Genomic DNA, 22028 nt, shown 5'->3' on the forward strand with positions numbered 1-22028 from the left:
TTTTCATTATAATCACGTTTTATTGTTTGTCAACAAAACCATAGAAATGTCTGATAACTCGCAAACAAAAGTCTGATAGAAATCCAAAAAGAATGAAGAAACTTAATGTTAACAATATGTTAGTTATACTTTACTATACAGTGTATAGTTTATGATGAATTCAATTCTCTAAAGTGGCCGTGTTTGAAAAACTTGGGATGAAGGAAAGTAAACGATTTTTTAAATAAGCTTGAAGTTGTCCAACGTTTTTCTGTGAGGATAAGTATAAAACTCGTGAACTTTTATAATCCAAGAAATAATATATATTGTCATGTTGAGCCATGACCTGACTCGACGATCACCCCTTCTAGAATCAAATATCTCATGATAAATAATCTTTGTCTTCTATGATCTTTTGCGCCCTTAATATTATAAGCAAAATCTCATATTAATGTGAACTTCAAACAATATGTATCTGGGATCCGGAGTTAAAATTAGTTAATTTTTGGATCATACAATCATTCTTTGCTTGAAAAATGCTCAGATTGATTGAGAATGAATTTCGATATGCAGCTTCAATTCAATGTTTTCCCCACGTCCGCGTCGAATTTTATCCGCCCATTTCATTGTCTATCACTGAATGCTTTGATTGTAACAGAGAAAAATGCCGTAAGCTGTATATATCCAATCTTGCCAGTTAATGTTCCGCAGTCTTAAAAATTAAATGCACACCCTCTACATAATCAGACAAGTAAATATTTCTCTACAGTGCATGAAAATAAAAATTTAAATGAATAAACTAAAACTTTTGACAAAAAATTGAGGAAAAAATATGTATTAAAGACTTTTGACTGCATATATCGTTCTAAAAAGCCAATTGTTCAATTTCATATTTAGCTGTTTTTGGTAGAAGACATCATACTGAATAGAGCAACAAGGCGATACTTCCTAAATCCATTGGAAAATAATCAACATAGATATGTCTTACATACAGTATAATTGATAAAGGGAAAATATACAACGACACCCATTCTGTTCACATTGCACATTTATTCTTAGAAAGGAACAACTTATGATAAGTTACTGTGTACGTCAAAGTAAATATATTGCGAGCGAGGCCAAAATTAACCATTTTCATTCTATGTCCAATGTAAAATTCACTCTTCAATTCTTAAGAGATAAGCCATAAGCCGAAGTCAAGATTCCGATATCAGTTAGGAAGATGTGAGAGATACTGTATTGATTGATTAATTGTATGTTGTTGAACGTCCCGTTCCAGAATTTTTCATTCATGCAGAGACCTGACCATTTACTGGTGAAGGACTTCGAATTTTGACATATACTCAGCACTCAGGGCCATTGATCAGTGAGGTATATTTATCGTGCCAAAGCCTGCCGCTGACACAGGGACCTCGGAATTGAAGGCCTCCAAAGAACCCGCAGTTTCACTTCAATTTCCGAGCGCTTGGCAAAGGAACAGTTGCCACGCATTTTTTTTTATCGAATTAGGTCCGTCGTGGACGAGATTCGATCTAACGACCTCCCGATCAAGTAGTGAACGCTCTGCCTAGTTGGGTACCGTGACCGGTGGAATACGGTATATGTTTCTTTTCCAAATTTTACCAATCATGGTCATTGTATGTTAATACACTGTATAACCCTTGCTATTTTGTTACACGCTGTCGATGAATTTATTTTGTTTGGTACTTCAATAAAAATATCTTTCTTCTTGTGAGAAATCAATGTTAAAGCCAGCTGGCTTTTTATCCAGAAAAAATCGTCAGGTAGTTTTTAGGTACTAAAATGCCGATGCCAATCAATTTTTGTACCCTTGAAGGTAGGCAAAGAGAGGGGTGTCAATTGCAATCATAAATCAAAGTACTGAAAGTACTGAAAAGCGGTTAGCATGCTTTCATCGAATATGTACAGTGTACAATAACAAAAAATGCATTGAATGATGATATTAAAGTAGGCATGCATATCTTTTTCTAGTGTCATCAGCGAAGAAGCAGACACAATGAATTTTGTAGTACTTAACTAAATGGTATAACCAATAACATCCCAGACTGATGTCACAAATGTTTGTTTCAAAATATCAACCTGCGATTTTCAGTTTGAAAGACAGAAAGTTCAATTTCAAAAATTTCTCCCTAATTGTCTCCATTAGTGGCGTCCAAAAGTGCTCAGTACGAAAAAAAATTATGTTGATGTTGCAAATTTTATTGGCTTTCATGCTCTATTGATTCTGAAAGTAGGTAACTGAAAAGGCTCTTTAGAAAACAACCCAAAAAGAAAATAAAATGATAATTCAAATTCTTTAGATTAATTGATTTGGAGTACTGTACATAGATCTTTAGCTGGCTATTCTGAGAAAAACGGATGGACGAGCAGAGAATTAATTAAGGTAATTTCAGAGAGCTTCAGTTTCGTAGGCTCACTGCGGGTCAGCAGATGGTTTCATTCTACCTATTCCCACTTTTTGAAAAAACAATTTTTCCCTGAAAACAAAGCTTTTATCATCTTTTAAATAATTTTAATTGAGAAAAAAAGGAGACGAAAACAAACGTTTCATTATAGAAGTAATCCATAACTGTTCAACTTACAGATGTATTCAGTATTTTTATATAAAGGCTTTCTTCGTGTACTAGTATTACCTAAGTTAATTAAAGGGATGCCTTAATATTTTGGAAAATGAAACTCGATCGAGAGATTCTCCGATGTTTTGTAGTCAGTAATAACCTTAAACCCCTTTAGCCAGTAATTAACCCGTCCTCCCTGTGCCCAGTGGCATAATTCGGTCAAATATTTATTGTTCATGAGGGGTGCCTTATAATTAATCACAGGCACCTGAATTTTTTTCAGTAAGTCTCTAAATTAGCCAAATATCGAAACATTCTTCTCCCTCTATATATAAATAAACAAGGTGTCCAACGCCTTTTGACCACCTGTTCGATTCAGGCTTAAATTTAACACATAAATCGGATATGCCTACTGGTTTTCGTGTAGCATTGGCTTCAAATATGATATTTCTCGCTATACATTTCTTCCCAAAGTTTAATTCTAACGCGTTGATAATGTTATCTGCTAAACTTCATGCTGACTTCGAATTTCATCACAGGGCCCGTTCGCCATCAGCTGATGTCACGGAAATTTAATCTTGACACCAAATGCTCCTATACATAAACTTTTTTTTAATACAACAATTATAGATTTATTTCATTGACAAACAAAATCAGAAAAAAACCGAAAGATTATAATGTTGCTTTGATAGTCTTGATTTTATCTAACATATGCTATATGTGTTGGAAACAAATCATAAGTACTTGGTAGAGGCTTTGTTGAAGTTTTTGTTGTCGATAGGTAGCGCCTTATGGAAGTTTCCGGTTTTGATAAAAATCTGACACATGCCATAAAGCGCTTAGCGAAGCTAACCGCTTAAAAATAACAAAGAATATGTATCACTAAGATTCAAAAGTTTAAGCCTCAACATGCATTTTAAACTCCTACGTCTGAATAGATTTTACACCATATAGCTCTCCCCTAAAGGTCTGACAGAGTGAGGTTTTTACAATTTAGCCATAGTTGCAACGGTGATAAAAATCATATTCGAAATTTCATCGATCTTTTCCTTCCATGAATCTACTAGTATTCAAAACTATTTAAGAAATATTTGAATATTTTACAGACTAAAATTTATATTTAGACAATAAATGTATCTTTAATAAGTGAGAAAATTGGCAATTAATTGACAACACCGTCAATTCACTTATGGCATGTTTTCACAACTATCACTTTTCTAAAACCAACAATTACCTGTTGCTGCCATCGTCTTTCCTGTCTACCCGGGCTCTTTGTTTATTGACGATATGCGAGCTTTCGTTGCCATATATGCGACTATCAAAACAAAAAAAAAGTTGACATAAAAAGTGACATAAAACACAATAACTAGTCACTTCATTGTACCTCTTATTGAAAAATTTATAACTTCGGAATTTGAGGTAATATAAAGGCAATTTAAAATGGACACTATTTGTAGGTAAAAATAAAAAGTTGGTTCTGATCATCGCAATATCGACTAAATTAGTCTCCAATTAGCCCTGCAAATTAAAGTTTTTCTTCCTTTTCCTGAGATATCTTTTTTGTTTGCTTTCTTGCTCTTATACATGTAGCTCTAATGCTATTTTGCCTTCATCATATCACCTTATGAAGACATAGAATCATTAAACCTCCTCAGTTGATCCCAATCAAATATCAGATAACAGTCAGCGTAGGAACTTGACATCCTCATATATTGAAAGAGTATGGCAGAATCGTAAAATTATAAAGTTTTTTTTTTCTACATACATATGTACATGTCCATGTCCAGGTCATAAATAGCTCATTATGTATCCGATTAGTCCTATTAGGGCAATTGTGTTTATTTTTATTAAAATGTAGATCATCACTCATTGCATCCATTTTTAGAGAGAAATTAGGTATTGTTATTACCTTATGCTACTAAAAAAAAGAAAAAAATATAGAATTTTACAATATGCAATTTTGAATTTTTATCTAGTAAACATACCGGAGGAAATTTTGACATGGGATTTGAGTGCCAGGAAAAGATTTGTTGAGAGTCTCCGCCATGGAAGAGTACAAATGTTCCGTGGACGAGGTATGATTGTGGGATGCGCAGGCGCAGGTAAAACAACTCTACTTAGGAAGCTTCAAAGAAGACACACAGAGGAAAATCAACCTACAGAAACAACAATTGGTCTAGAGGTCCATGAAGATTTGTTTGAAATTAAAGATGACACTTTATATGGTAATTCTTCTTTTACATATCAACATTTTTACGTTAGGTTTCAACTGATTTTAGAACATGTGCATTTGAACTTCTGGAATTTTATAAATGCACCCCAAGTCACTTCCATCTCGTTTGTTTTCAGGAATGACTGATTAACAATATTAAAAAATTGTTCCCTAATTATTTTGTATCAAATCAGATTTCAGTGTTAACGCTGAAGATGATCCGATTACAATACGTATACAGAACAGGGAAGAGGAAGAGGGGAAGGTTATCAAAGGCATTCATCTTCACAGCAGCCGTGGTACAAAGCTGATCAGTATGACAGACTTTGCCGGACAAGTGGCTTATTACGCATGTCACCAGGTTTATTTGTCAAGGAGAGCATTTTATATCGTTGTTGTTGACATATCCAAGGGTTTAGATGAAGAAGTTAGAATCTACCATACTGATCGCCATAACCCTGAAGGATCCTTGTTTCATTCCTGGAAATACAAAGGTGGGTTTCAACAAAAACAATGTTTTTTATCCTGTTATTTTACACATCTATAGATGTTTCCCCTTATACATTTTATTTATATATGCATGATTTAAATTATTACCCGGTATACTTTCATGTTGAATATTAAAATCTGACTGGTTAAGACGCAGTTAACAATCTGTTCTATTACCCTTAACCTAAGCAACACACTTGACAACGGGTAACACAATGAAATTGTCACATACGTGCAAATCATGCCCGTACTAGTACTGTTCACTTTAGAATTCTCAAAATGTCCGTTGTGCGTTTGAGAGACTTGCGTCCGATGTAGCTTCCTTGTAAACAACAAACACCAGACGAAACATGCTTGCGAGTGCAAAAAAAAAAAAAACCAACTAATTTCTAGAGGATAAGGGACTCTTGGACTATCAAATAAAGAATAAAGAGGTGTGTTAATCTTTTTCGAAGTAGTGGGGAGTTTGAAAGTTTACTAAACGTGAACGTAAAGACGATCGGCGATTTTTTCCACTTGCATCCTTAATCAATAAGACATTCAGTACTAGAGCCGAGCTCGTTGCAAAGCAACGAGTAGGTCTTCCGTTGGAGCTGTGGACAGGAAGTACAAACCTTGGGTCAAGGTCACTGCACTTTCTTATGTAAACTACCTTTCTTCCCAGCATGAGCCTCCAGTAAATTTTAATTATAAAGTTATGCTTAAACATTTTTTTCTTTGTCAGTGACCTTGATTTGCCAGAAAGACATTTGATCAGGGTCATGACAAAACCTCCAATCATAAGTAATGTATGTTTCAAGTAAGAGCCTCCAATGATTTTCATTTACTAATTCATAGCGTAGTAAAGAAAATATTTCTTCTGTCAGTGACCTTGATCTTAACAGAATAATCTTGGCTCTGTGTCAAGACAAACACCCTTTAATGATTAGAAGTTCATAACCTGACAGAAATTTTACAACTTCTCTGTCATTGGCCGATGATGATGTTTGAAATTTGCATTATCTCGCACCATTTTGTCATAGGTCAGAAAAACAACACTGAGGTATTTTTAAACATAACCGGATATTAATATTCAAACAACATGGAGTTTCTATTTATGAAAGATAGACGGGGTTGAAAGTCCTTTCCATAATACGTATTTTAGGGTAATAGCTTTACTTTCAATAAAATTAAACTCAAAAGTCCACAAATAAAATATCTTTCCTCATTTATTTCAAAGTTTGGGTAAGGGGGGTGAGGAGCATGGGGATGTCATAATGTATACGTAATACATTCGAGGTTATTATTCTGTTATACAGGAAGACCCGAGGAGTTGTGATTTGCTGATTATGATCTAAAACACGTTGACAAACCAAACCCACATGTTTTTATACATGTTATTCAATCAATTCATTCATATAATTATATATTTTCCTTGAAGGAGGATCGCGATGTTTAATAGAAAAAAAAAATAGACAATACTTGATACAGGTACTTGCTGGTAAAAACTTGAATGTACTTGAATAAAATGCTTCTCACTCGTTTTCTCTCGTATGCGTATTTTTTAAACCAAGGAAAGTAATTTGTGCTAGATATAAGTTCATCATTTTAAAGAAAATACTGAGTTATATACGGTTAAGGATACAAATGGTTTGACTTTGGTGCCGGTTTTGATTTTAACAGCTTAATTTAGGTTGTAAAAGCGTTTAATTACAATGACATGATTAGTCTGTAATATTAAGATAACGTTGTTACCCCGGTATACAAGTTCTTAAATTTTCGATTCTGGACAAATGCGGGTTTATTATGACTTGAATGTACATTGTATAACCTGCTACTGATATTTAATAACGGAACAAAATTACAATGTTACAGTAGCACACTATACTTATCATTTATACGGGTTTTGAATAAATTATAAAACAAATTAAGTTCATTGCTTTAAAATTATTATTTCCTGAACTTTACTTTAAAACCTGTAATATAAATTGATAGACAGTGTGCAGCACAGAAGTCACTTATGAAGTTTACACGTGCCGGTGTTACTTATCGATGTTTAGTCCATTTCATTGAGTATAATTCTATCCTTACGATTCGGAAGATTCTCTTTAAAAGTTTAAAATTGGTATAGCCATGGTTAATATCTGTGATAAAAAAAATGTGTTTCGGAAAACTTGTGTTGAAAACGGATTTATTTGTGTGTGAAAAGAGCAAAGCTTGTGCATTTTATATTGGTTGAAGTAAAGTAACGGCAGATCGCCAGTCCTTGTGCTATGAATCGTCAAATTACACATGGATCTAACGAATATTTAAGAATTGAAGACTGATTGATGTACATGTAAAATAAATACCCAGCGTTTTGTACTAAAGTCAAACCTAAAAAATTTTAAGATATTTTTGAAAGATTTAATTTACTTAGAGAAAATAATATTTTCTTACTGTTGTGAATGGTTTGTATATACCAATTATTTGCCTATGACTGCGGGGTCAATGGTTCACCGCGGTGTGTCGCTTTAGAATTAATCGAAAGATAGAATACGTAATGGTAAACACACTTAAAAAAAGGATCTTGGTTCCAGGTGAATATGAGAATCGCGCAGTAAATAATTGTGTATTATTTGACTCTTAAATTTTTTTTAATGAAATCCGGGCGTATGTTGTTTCCGTTCATATTGTTGATGTTCATATTTAAACGAATCAAAGATACTCGTACTTTTTTTCTATTACTCTTTCTCTTGGAAAGATCTTCATTAATAAAAGGAAAAAGATACCATCGAATACTCTGAACGGGAAACAAAGAACACGTTTAAAACCTAATTTAAAAAAGAGATATGATACAGCGTGGTAAAATATTTATTACTTACGGCAAGTTTATTTCAATTATACGCATAAAGAGTTCTTCAATATCAAAATGAGAACGGTGCCTTGTTTACGGTTAATACGGATCTAGCTTTCTTTCCTACCATACGTAAGAATCGAACAAATTAATATTTTCATGGGACAGAGATAGTTTAAGAAGGAACAATTTTATCAAGAATTGATTTAACCATTCTGTGGTGTTTTTCTTTTTGTGTATGACTGTGGGTCGCTGGATCATACGCCGATTGATTCCCGGTGACCGACTTTGCCCCGCCGCTATCGAGGAATGCGCGTTATATAATTGTAAACAAACAACATGAACAAGGTGAATGTTAAAGCCGTGCACTTAATGGTGTGCTTTTTAGTTATGTTCTATTTTCTCACTATATTGTTTGCTTTTATGTGATAAGAAGAAAAGATGATATTTTCTTCCCTTTTTAGTAGACTTGGTTTATACGATTTTTAAAAGATGAAATAAAAGGGAAAGTTGTCAGTGAATAAACATGAGAATTTATAAGAAAAAAAGCACAAACACTTCGAGAACTTTATTCTGAAGAATATTAGCTTCCAATATAGCCATGTTTATTATTTATAGTAAGCTTGCTTTGGTTACACGCACGAGGAGCTCTCGTTTACGTGCTGAGTGAAAATAATTACCTGTGCATATATATAGGTCATGCACCAGCTCATTTAAAACAAGACTCGAAAACAATTACAATTTCATGAGATCAGTAAGATGTTAAAGAACAACTTTATAATCGATAGTCATTTCGAAATATTTACCGTTATTGAGTTATAAAGCAAAAACTTTCAAGGTCCCTTGATCCCTAATTATAGGGGCCAGCCCCTTTTGAATATTATTATATGAAATCCCTTGCAATTATGCACAACTTTTGTTCATTATGTCTTAACAAAATATTTTCAGTTTTCAAGATAAAAAGGAAAATATGTGTAAATTTTCGCTCTTTTAGGCGTTCTAATTTTTGACCCCTATATATAGCGCCATTGTGAATACAGAAATCGAAAAACAAAAACCGATGTGCACAACTTCAATCCTTCTGTTACCTAAAATCGGTAAAAATTTTGCTCCAGCTTTTGTGGTCTCTGAGCCTTTATCCGGAAACGAAAGCCTATAAATTTTCATTTAAAGGGAAATAACTCAAAACCGGAAGTGACTTTTTAAAATTTTAGTCAACATTCTGGTAGAGTTTATAAACACCTATAACCTCTGAAAATTTGAGCGAAATCCGTTGAGAAATGAGTGAGATATAAGGCCTCAAAGTTGCGGTCTAGGAAGTAGAAGAAAAAAAAAAGAATAACTAGAGCCGAGCTCGTTGCAAAGCAACGAGTAGGTCTTCCGTCGGAGCTACGGACATAGAGAAATGACCTTGAGTCAAGGTCATGCCACGTTCTAATGATAAAGCAATCTTTTAAGGGTAGATATCATCTTATTATGTTTTACTATTAAAAAAGTGTTAGTAAAGGAATGTTTGCGACCTTGACCTTGTCAAAATGACCCTGGGTCACACCATGACACAAGATGGTGATGAGCATATCCCATTTGTGTGCTACTGTATTGACAAATTCACACATGTTTTTTTTCAAACAATGCATCCAGTCAAAATATCTTATCCTAAATGACCTTGATTCAAGGCCATAACACACTCTCCATGATTTAAGCCATACCTTTTTTTTAGATAGGCCTTGTCACAGCTAATATACATGTGTAAAAAGTTATGGTCAATTTTATGCAATGTTTAAATTTTGGAAAAGCCGGATAAACTTCAAGTTCAAAGTTCATGATATACTAGTATTTGATATGATTTTATCACAGGTTACGTACATGACATTATGATGTTTGTGTAATATGAAAGCCCTATCTCTCCTCATTAAAAAAGTTATGATCAAGCCTCAAGGTCAAGTTGTCAAAAGTCAGTGTATTTAGAAAAGAGTTGTCATAGGTAATTCATAGGGATAAAATAAAAGCCCTATCTCTTCTCAGTCAAAAGGTATAAGTATTGTTAATGTTTTTGAAAAGCAGGTCAAACTTCAAGGTCAAAGGGTAAAAAATTAGTGAATTTTAAAAGGTGTTGTCACAATTAATACATTTTTATAAAATGGAAGCTATTAAAAGTTATGGTCAATTTAAAGAAATGTTATTTTTTTTAAGTAGGTCAAGCTCCAAGATCAAGGTCACAGGGTCAAAAATCACAGTATATTTGAAAATCATATGTCACAAATAATGCTCATGTGAAATATCAAAGTCCTATTTCAACTCATTCAATAATTATTATCAAGTTTAAAGTTCTCGTGACAGATGGACAGACTGGCTGACGAATAAGGTTTAATGTTCCCTAAAAAATAAATACATGTAATTTGAACATGATAGATTGAGAAGTACGAATAATTACACAATAGAATATATTAGAATATAAATCAGGTTTCCTACATGAGATTTCCTTAAAGACTTATTTATACATATTATTCAAGAGCATGCAATACATGTTCTTGGAGGTTCAAGACGCGAAGACCGGTCATTTCGATGAGATGTCTCGTTATGGGGTTGGTGGTGCCATAAAAGGATTTAATTCGCCTGATTCCACCTCTGATTTTTTTTTTAAAGTCTGTCTTTGCGCTGCTAGTGATTTATATTGTTATAACAAAATTTAATTTTATGAAAAGAATTATTTTTAATGCTTATTTTTGACATATGCTTAAGTTATTAACCTATCAAATTGAGTTTAAATAGTAAAAAGGAATTTGTCACTAAGTATTTATCTAAGAAATTAGTGTCAATCCTCTACATCAAAGAGCGTCTGACTTGTATGTATATGATGTAAATTGCGTAAATGTGTTAATTGAAATTTGAGTGAAACCCGTATGTTGTGTGAGAGAGTTTTTAGATCCGCCGTGGACTATCCCGGACGTGAACATTAGATGTACAGGACATTCCTTCATCAAGAAAATATAGTTTTACTCTGGACTATTCCGAGTTACCAAAACGTTTGTGTGTGTGTCGGTGTGTGAGCTTTACAACCTGTCTTTGTTTTCTGTGACTTGATTTGATTTATTCGTGTTTCAATAACACGAAAGAATGGCTTGGAATATTTGTATGCAACTACATGGCTTTCTCAGAAACAATTTTGAATTTGTTAAAAAAAATTCTAATTATCCATTTTTTTTCTCTCGTATTCTGAAAGCTCGGAATGTATATATTTTGGGGGCTCTTCCGTGTAAAATAGCATGTATTTAGTTACCATCATGTACCCGTAAAATCATATCATATTGATATTCTTTTTATTCGAGGAAATAAAAAGAATACATTCGGTACAATACATATATATAAGTTATGCATCAATTCACGCAAATCTCCAAGTTGCTTCATTTACGATTTTCATGAGAATTGGAAACGTCACTTTCACTTACAATTTACTGTGCAATGTTTATAGGTATTTGCTAATTTAAACAACATCGCAAATTTTTCTGATATAAAGCAATTAGAATAACTTGATATAGGCCCCTATACATGTAACAATTGCAATTACTTCAAAGTGGAGGGGGAGACGGGGCCTAAAAAAATCGTCGTACTAGGTGTGTACCTCTCCAATAATAGAATCATCCGCACAAATCAAAAACAAGTTGCAGTATTGATATCCCAATTTTTTTTAAATAATGAGACTATAATGGACCTCACAAGGGTAGAATTGAACATTAATTTATCATGTTAGTGGTACATGTGCAATTAAAATCACTATCAATATTGGCAGAGTTATCGATAGGTCATCCTGTGTCACCCTTCAGTGTAACCGATGAACTCGTCCATAGATACCTTAGCAGATGAGAAAAGCGCGTGTAAACGCAGCACCTTTTATTCATTCGTCAAAGAATAGAATCCGACATTCAACACTTTTAAATCATGTTCAAGAAAACCTTAAAATTTGTGTAAAGAAATATTCTTACGATTAGCGCAAATGACATGTTTTCTCGATCTTAAATCTAGGACTCTAGTAAAAATCAAAGAGCGGTAATGTTGACCTCACGAATGTATACAGTTCAATGCGCGATAGATAAACGGGTTTCATAACCATGTGATAACTGTACACACAAAACACGCACACTGTACACATGAAACTTTCAGGGTCCGAGGAAAATTCACGATGCATGAATTGACTGACAGTGAATTATCTTAAGCTTGAATATTTTTTAAAATAAATTATGCTACATTGAATATTAATACTTAAAAATATTTTTCCTCTCTCCCGTCTTGTTCTTTACACTAAACACAGAGAGAAAGTTGTCTCTGAATAATCTGTATGACATCCAGCTAGAGAATACGTTAAAAATCTTATTTCAACAAAGTTTAACATTCAATTTAGCTAGGTATATTATTTTATCCAGTTAATTTCAGTTATACGTGTTATACGCGTACGCATATAGAATTCTTCTTCACTTGCCGTATAAAATCACTTACCTGTACATGGACTATAAAGTTTTCTTCTCATCTAATAAAACATGACTAGAACAAAATAACGTTTTCATGAGATCAATAAGATACTAAAGAACCCTGAGCGGAAGACCTTAATAATCTTTCCCATCAGAATCAGTAGAAGGTCTTCCGTTGGAAACAGAAGACCTTAATAATATTAAAATAAATGGTGTCTATTTTGGAGGATATAGCTGTTGAAATTGACACCCCTCGGAAAACCATTGTCAGCCTCCGCTGACGCGTCGGTTGACAGTGGTTTTCCTTGGGGTGTCAATTCCAATTATCATCCCCCAAAACAGGCACCATTTATATATAAATAAAGAACAATGCTTTTCTTCTTTTAATTCTACACATTATACGAGGGGCATTTCAAAAGTCCTGAGAACTGTTTGATAAAAAATTAACCGTTTAACGGAAATTATTGAGTTTGGTATCATTGGAAAGAGCAGAAAAATGCACACATATTGTGACGTCACTTTATAATTTTTATGACGTAATAACTCCAAAAATGACGTCAAACTTCCGCATACTTACAATACTGACCATAAAAATGACGTAACAAACGACACAATTTAATCAATGTAAAATTTTAAAAACAATTTTTGCTCATTACTCGGGTGCAAGCTATCGGACGTAAATGACAGTTGGTAGAATCTTTACATAGACTACAATCTATCATATGGTGGTCTATTATAGAGATCATCTTGTTCTGAAATGGTTTAAGCGATTGTCAAACATTGCAAGTTTTTATCGAATCTTGCTCAAAATATTGCGTAAAACAGACCCAACTGTGAGAATAATGCAAAGTTGACAATCAAAAAAAAAAATGATCGTGTTACTTAATTTCATGGCATCAATTCGTCAGGTGTTTTAACTATATTTGTGGGATCGATGAAGGCTTAAGAGAAGTTAAGTTTAGTGTGCCCCATATTTTCTCGTAAAATCCAAAATGGCGCGGGCGCAGTTGAAATCCCACCGTACCTCCACATATTCGCAAAAATTAATTCATGGAAATTAAATAAGATTTGACATGTCTGTGTAACTTATAAACCTTTTCTGGAGTCAAAAGTCAAAAGCAGTACTGAGTTTTAGGGGCACCGAAGTTGAATTAATGAGAAAAAATACGTACAGAAACAAGTCAGGGGCAAAACTTTTGTGCATTTTATTTGTAAACGGCAAGAGTAATGTTACTCAAAATATATTTGTTGAAAGCTGCATTAATATACTTTAGTTTTATACAGAAAAAGTTTTATTTCATACACTGGAGAACTATATAAAAGACCGAAAATCCAGTCGTATCATGTAACTTAAAATATTGGATGAATGTCGATGGTAGCATAACCGGACATAAACCGCGCTAGTAAACGAACAAAACGATGAAATATAGTATTGTTGATAAACAGTACCATAGTCCTACTCAACTTCTTTGCAAATGAAAATTTTCTTTCAAATATATTTTAAAATAAGCCTTTGGCAGCACTTTTAAAATTGTGCCATGTGGATAAAAACGCGAGTTTTCAGTATGCTAAACATTCTATATCCTGACGTCATTTTCGGAGATATTACGTCATAAAAATTATAAAGTGACGTAATAATATTTGTATATTTTTCTTATCTTTCCAATGATACCAAACTCAATAATTTTCGAGAAACGGTTAATTTTTTATTAAACAGTTCTCAGGACTTTTGAAATGCCCCTCGTAGAATGTTTCCTCTATACTTTTCACAAATACAGCCTTTACATTCACATAAAAAAACTGAATCGCTAAATATCTGATTAAAACTATTGGCAAATAAATAAAAAAACATGTACATGTATAGGGCATTAAGGTTTAAACAGTTATTTCTTTATTTATGATTTTATTTGCTGTTTCTTGTTGTCGTAATAAAAAGGTAAAGACCAAATAAAGTAGCAATTTTGACGTACCCTTTATCATTTCTCTTAAAAACGTTTCAATAAGAAAGAGATGAAAGTGTCTATTTCACCAATAAAAATAATATATTTCTGTGTAAATCAAATTGTCAATGATTATTCTGTGATTGAATAGTTCAAAGTGATTGACATATACGTAGCTATAGGTGATGATTAAATCCAATAAGTTTTATGACAACAAAGAACATTTTAAATAAGTCTCATGTTGACTGCAATGTTAGGCCATTCCAAGTTTTTTTCTATGTTTATAGTCAGGGGACAAGTTGTTTTTCAAATCAAGAAATTATAAACAAACACAAATTAATATCGATAAATATTAATCTTTGAAACGCAATTATACACTTTTAGCATCGGCATCATAATTTCAAGTTGTGTACTAAATTATGTTTGTTTCAATTAAGTAGTAGTTTACGAGTAGAAGTTACAACGCGATAATAATTCTTAAATGAAGATTAAAATTTCTACTATTTTCCCTAAAATATTGTCTTTCCCTTTAGATGTGTGCGGAGATTAATTGGATAGAAAGATAGGTTTTAGATGCTAAACGTTGAAAAAAAACTTGGACTGGTCTTTACGTCCGACATGAGCGACTACATTTTTAAGTCTTGCTAAAATACAAAATTAACATTTGAATGTATTAATGTTTATAAACAACCATCATATTGAGATTTAATTTTTCGACTGTATCAAAATATTCTTTACTCCTGCAAACAATGATATTGGAAAGTCATGAGAATTATACAAAAGATAAATGAAGTGGATCACAGATAACCAGCAATTACCTTTCGATCAGGGATAAGATCTTCTTAATTATGCACACATATTAGTCTACAGCAATTTCAAATAAATAAATAACAACCATCTAATAAATTAATTGAATTATGTAGAAAAATTCAGTAGAGGTATAATAGAACTAAATAACACATGAAATAAAGATATTCTAAGATGAGTTTATTCCTTTGAACATTAGTAAAGTGATTTTTTTCAATAACGGTAATAATCAGGTAAAATTCATAATGAGCTAAACACTAAATTTAAGAATACGAACTGTACTCGTATATATTATTCGATCGTAGTCTTTGATGTTGGAGTTCCTTTAAATCATTCATACATATCTTATTGATCTTTTCAGATTATTTTCATTTTTGGTTGCAATCCATACAGACATACTGTGATGTTGGAAAAACGCACACAATCCACGAAAATACGGATTCAATAGCCCGTCTTTATCCTGTTATCATTGTTGCTTCCCATGCAGACAAAGTGGTAAGAAATCAATACAAATCCTACAAAACTATCAACACAAAAATTAGTGTGCTGATGCTTAATAAACAAAGGCTTCGTGATCCTTATATTCGACTTTATCCGTTTACACAAACATGACAAAAGGCACATGGCAGGTATGACTTGGTCGAAGGGAATGCTCACTCCTCACTGGCACTAAGTCCCACTCTGCTCTCTACTCATTAGTTGTAATCTTTTATAGGACATTGAGGACTAAATTAATGCACTAAACAAATGAATAAAACATATCTGTATATATCAGATGTTTTACATTGTAAAGGGTGTTAAGAAAGTTCGTTCCATGCTGAAATATTTTCAAAAATTTCAAAGTACATGTATTGCTCAACTAAAGAGATGAATTTTCAAGTCTGACAAAATCACAAGAGTGTGCTTTAGATTTAAAACAATTCATTTCTAGCTTGAAATTATAGGATTTTTCTTCCATATGAATATATGTATAAAATCGTTAAAGCGTCGGAATGATAGAAATGCTGTCATTTTGAGTGAAAATTTACTTTTGTTTCTTCATAGCTTATCTTGCATCAGACAAGCTGATGAGCATAGGTATAACAACGATAAAACACTTTTCAAAAGGTTATAGGTTTGTTATTTGAAATTTTCCACCGATTTGATAATTTTTGCATAGTATTTGAAAGAGTGTTTTGACCTGTGTGCCTAATATATATCAAAAATGTACGTCATCTATGATTTTTCTGAACAGACATCATCTGTTTTAATAATTGCCCTCCCCTAATTGATTCAACAAAAGACAGTTAAAACCTTATCAGTAGCAATAATGAACTCTGTAAACATAAAATATAACAAATTGTAAATATCTTTTCATCGTATTTCTTTTCGAAAGTATTAAAAAGAAAAATGTAGAACGAATTTTCTTAACACCCTTTACATTAGAGAATCATAATTTTTATTAGTATATTTTGTCCACAATATGAAGCACACCCTCTAATCCTGATTTAATGGCGGCTTATAGGTCCTTAATGATGGTTTAATGGTTGTCTTTAAGTCACCATTAAACACCTTTAAGTAACATCTACGCCACCATTACGTTACCATTAAGCCATCTCAAAGTCCATAATGGGTGCTTAAATGTAGCTTAATGGTGGCTTACAAGACCTTAATGGTAGCTTTTAGACCATCATTAAGCTACACTTACAGGCGCTTAATGTCCAGACTCCATTAAGCTACCATTTAGCTACAATCAAGCCACCATTTGCGCAGTCGAAAATGCTGTTTTTATGGGTGAAAAATTTTATAGTGATTTGTTATCAAAATTATAAATGTCGAGTTCACACATATCTTGATTTGGCAAAAATAATGAAAAAGAACGAAATTCATAAAAAAAATGGCCACAAACGGGGCGCGAAGCCATGACCTTTCAAGTACATGACAGCCGCCTTATCCATTAGGCTATCGCCGCTTTTGAATTTAATAGAAAATATTTAACCTTTATTTTTCACAAAAATTTGTTTGGACATGTAAAAGTATTTATTTTGTTGAACGTTTCCAAAATCTTGAATTGATTTATTGATTAAAATATAAACAATTTTATTTATGGATCTTTCTAAAAAGGCTTATATCACATAAATATTTCATATATAACCGTTGAGTTCGGCCTTTTGGTTGATGTAATAAATTCTTCGATCTGTTATTCTAAGATTTATGCATGTAAGCATTAAATCATGATTGAATTTAAATTAATTATATATAAAACACAAAAATCATTCATTGAAGAGGAAAGATTAAACAAAACAGATTCTTTTATTTTTAAATGTGCTGCGGATTTTGATTGTTTTTGTGTCTACAATAAAGTGACATTCCTCATTTACGAGTAACCTGGTTATGTTTACTAAAATTGTGGTAGAATATCATATTCAGTTTAAATTCTTTTTGTATCAAAATAAGTATCAAAATAATTGTCCTTTTACAATGAATCATAATTTTTAATTTGTTATATGCTTGCGTTAAATTTAAAATATAAATTTTGTAAAAAATAATTGATCATCAAAATCTGTCTGTGTACCATGGTGTACGTTGTGTATGTATAGTTTCCTGTTACTTAATCTTACCCCTTTTCCCAAAGTGTATAAATCTGGTCTGATCACGGATGTCATGTTTAATCTGATCGGATTTTGAAATAACAAACATTGAATACCGACTAGATTTGACAGATACTTACCGCTGCATTATATAAAAAGAAATAATGTATTAATTCAAATTATTCATGATGTAGAAGTCAATCTTTGAAAACTAAACATTTTTAACCCCCCCCCCCCCCCAAAAAAAAAAAAATAAATAAAAATTAAAAAAAAAGTTTTTGTTTTACATTAGAACATTTGACTTTAATTTATATTCTGTTGCTTTTAACACATGAAATAAAAATGCCATCTTTATTTTTTAAAAAAGTTATATATATATTGTGTTAATGGATGAAGATAATTTAAAGAACAAATTGATTTTCGGTGGTGAAAAATTAAGATATTCCACAGGGGCTTGCTTCCGGCGTGTAATAATTATTTGTGTAAAAAAAAAATCATATACACAAATAATAAAAACAACGTGTGTAATGATTATTAATTAAAAAAAAATCATATTGGTAATGATAAAGCGTGTCTTGTTTTATTATTACTGTAAATTATTTTTTTTAAAAATAACTATTAGACATCGGGAGCAAGCCCCTGTGGCTATATTAGCTAACTTTTTTCTCAGTGCCCTAGTTTGTGTTGACAAAAATGTTATATAGAAATTACGACCACGACAAAATCATATAGGTAATAATAAAGCATGTCTTGATTTATTAGTACTATAAATTATTTTTTTTTAAATAAATAATTACATGTATTAGACACCGGGAGCAAACCCTTGTGGCTATTAGTTAACTTTGTTCTCAGTGCCCGTGATTATCATTGTTTATGCATGTTGACAAAAATATTAGATAGAAATTACGACGGAGAGAAAACTATGAGTTGAAATAGATTTTACGTAAAAGATATGGAAATAAATTAAAAAATAAGTTCAAAGATGCGTAAACGTTTTATGAGGTTTGACCATTAAGTCACCATTAAGCTCAGCTTAAAGGTGGCTTAATGGTAGCTTTATGAAGTTTGGACATTAAGCACTTGTAAGTTGCAGTTTAATGGTGGCTTAATGGTGGCTTAAAGGAATTAACTCCTTTAAGCCACTATTAAGTCACCATTAAGCTACCATTAAACAATTGCTTAAAGGTGGTCTTTCGTCTTGTGGTCATCCTTGTAAGACATCAGCAAATCAGGAGTGATTCCAAGAAGATCGTTAGGGTGTCATCTATACAATTAGCATGGAAACTTCTTGGGCAATATACGGTACATATATTATACTTGGAGTGTACGATTTTTTATGGAAATTCATTTTTTTTAGCAAGTTAGTGAAGGTTTGCTTTAGTGCCATCTAAATGTGCTAGATGTAGAGGTATATGTAAAATTAATAAGATATTTTGCGATGTACTTGATTTTGTGGATTTTGCTTTTCGCCAAAATCGCTAAATAGAATGAAACGCCAAATGTAGTATGTTTACAGTAGCTTCATCTATCAGTTGTATAGCACTTCTATTGATTGTTTACAGTGTATTATCATAATCAGGTAACTGTTAAGGCCCTTGGTTCCACTTTTCATTCTTTAGCTATTTTTATTGATAATTTTTTTAAAGATAATATTGAAAGCACAATAATTATAAATTATTTTTCAAACAGAATGAGGATCTGCCGAAAACGTTCTACGATAAATTGGAGAACTGCTTATCTGATGAACAATCTTTGAAACATCTTATATCTCCAAACAGATATTTTAACGTCGAATGTCCGCCAAATGAATTGTCACCAAAACAACAGGACTCAATTGAATGCCTCAGAAAATGTATAGTAGAAACTGTAGAAAAGATGCCACAGTGGGGAGAGATAATTCCTCTGAAATGGGCAAATCTTGAGAAAACTCTGATTCAAATGAAACAGAAAGGAAAGAAAGTTATTTCAGTACAAGAAATAAAAGAATTAAACAATGTGGATTCACCTAGCGATAAAGATCTAAATGATGGCCTTCGGTTCCTACACGAAATAGGTCAAATCGTTCATTTTGCTGAAGACAAAATGAAAAATGTAATAATTGTTGACGTTCAGTGGTTTGTTGATGCTTTCAAGTACATCATAACTGATGAAAAACATCTAGCTAGAATAAGGAGCAAAAATAAATTGATTAACACAGGAAGAATAACTGAATCGGAACTGAGAGAGATATGGGAATATTCTAGAGACAGCTCTTATATTCAGCATAAAGATGAAATTTTACCATACATGGACAAACTTGGTTTAATGACAGAAATTCAGGATGATCCTAGCGGTAAAACATATTACATTCCGAGCTTGAACAGAACCGAACTTACTGATAAATGTAAAGCTGCTATCAACAATGGACAGAAAACATCCATTATGGTGTTCCATTTCAAAACGTACTTGCCTCATTTTTTTCTTCTTTCGGCTGGTTGTAAACTGCTTTAGGAAATGGAAGGCACTTGATATGGCGTTGTTTTGTAAAGATACAGCATTCTACATGGTAGAAGATGCTAGCCATTACATTGCAATTGCTGTTAACAAAACGTCAATCCAGTTACAGGTTTTTACTGCAGATAAAGATATGAATCTACAGTCTGATTGCGTCGTACAGATCAGAGATACAGTGGAAAGTCTAATAAACGAAATAACACAAACTTTTCACAGACACATTGAATATGAGAGGGGGTTTTCTTGTACAGATATAGACATTACAGATGAGGATGACGAGTATTTTCTGAGTGAAAGTCAAATTGTAGGAATGAAAACAATTACTGGGAAAGAAATAAGACCGTGTCCTAAACATGTTCTACGAATTCCGCATGATATTAACAAACGCAAAATGATGCAATTCTGGTTCAAATAAGTCGTAAAAATAAAAAAAAAAACAGTGGAGAGTGATTACAGAAATAAGGCAAACTTTTCAGAGACAATTTTATTATGAGATTGGATTTTACTGCCAAAAAAGCGTTACAGATGAAAATCAAGATTTTTTTTATCAGTGAAAGTGACGTCATGAAAGTAGGAACAAATTCTGGTAAATAGTTACGGCCTTGTTCAAAGCAAACCATGCATAATTTTGAAAAACAAGGTATATCGAGATTCTGGTTCTGAAAAAAAAAATTTCATCCTTTGCAAAAAAGATAATGTAATGTTTAATTTGATACAAATCCTGCTAATATTCAAGGAACATTTCTTTTATATTTTTGCTGTGTATCCTCATGTGTATTTATTTAGAGTTATAATTACAGTTCAGATTTCATTTCATTTATTCAAGCTAACCTTAAATGAAAAGTATAAATTTTACATGTATTACTCTGAATTTGTAAGTATATTGCAATACATTTATTTGAAATTGAAATTATAATGTAAATAATTTATAGAGTGTCAAAATTATTCATTTTGTTCAATATAACTAATTTTCTTCAAACAGTATTATGAATTCAACAAATGTAATCATTTTCCTATTACAATGTCATTATAATAATACGATTAAAAGCAAAATAAGTTAGTTTTCTTCATCTTTTACTGTAAATATTAAAAATTTGAAATTTATACTTAGGACTCAACAGCATTTTCTTGATAAGATTATTTTAAGATAAATAGCCAGGCGCATTTTCTATTTGATTGTTCATTATTTTGTCATTATCTATTAACATAATGTAAATGGTACTAGTTAATCATCAGTAATATGCGCGTGTTCAATATATCAATTTTTTTACACTAAATTTGAATATTATTTCTGTAACATAATAATCAATGTAGATTTAAAACTTTTTTTGATTTATTGCAAGCGAGATTCATTCATTCAAGGTAAGGTCCTAGGGCACAGAATTGAAGCTTTTTTTTTTTTTTTTTTTTTTGTATAATATCATGGCTTTATAATATGATATATGTTGCTATTAATAGCATTTTCAAACGGAAACATACCGGTAATAAAATATGTATCTTTTCTGGAAATAATTTAAACCACGAATTTCGGGACGCGCTTGCTCTTCCATAAAGCTAACTTTATTCTTAATACTGAAGAAAGATAATAAATTAGGTTGTGTATTAATAAAATATATTCAAATAACTATCCAGAATATACAGTAGAAAAGTGAGAAAACAAAACCAATTCATTAGTATT

The 22028-nt window shown here is 32.1% G+C and overlaps 1 protein-coding gene across 1 annotated transcript; it reads left to right on the forward strand.

Moving 5' to 3' along the window:
• The first annotated feature begins 1782 nt into the window (after positions 1-1782).
• On the forward strand, positions 1783-20982 carry LOC134260441 (probable serine/threonine-protein kinase pats1). Its single transcript, XM_062742996.1, has 5 exons — positions 1783-1816; positions 4535-4783; positions 4965-5264; positions 15649-15782; positions 19547-20982. Exons 1-5 carry the CDS (start codon positions 1783-1785, stop codon positions 20345-20347), a joined length of 1518 nt encoding a protein of 505 aa, XP_062598980.1. The 3' UTR covers positions 20348-20982.
• Positions 20983-22028: the final 1046 nt, after the last annotated feature.

Source organism: Saccostrea cucullata, unplaced genomic scaffold (genome assembly GCF_032062105.1).
Source record: "Saccostrea cucullata isolate Sc308-1 unplaced genomic scaffold, CSIRO_AGI_Scuc_v1 ctg3296, whole genome shotgun sequence".
In the NCBI taxonomy this organism is placed as follows: domain Eukaryota; kingdom Metazoa; phylum Mollusca; class Bivalvia; order Ostreida; family Ostreidae; genus Saccostrea; species Saccostrea cuccullata.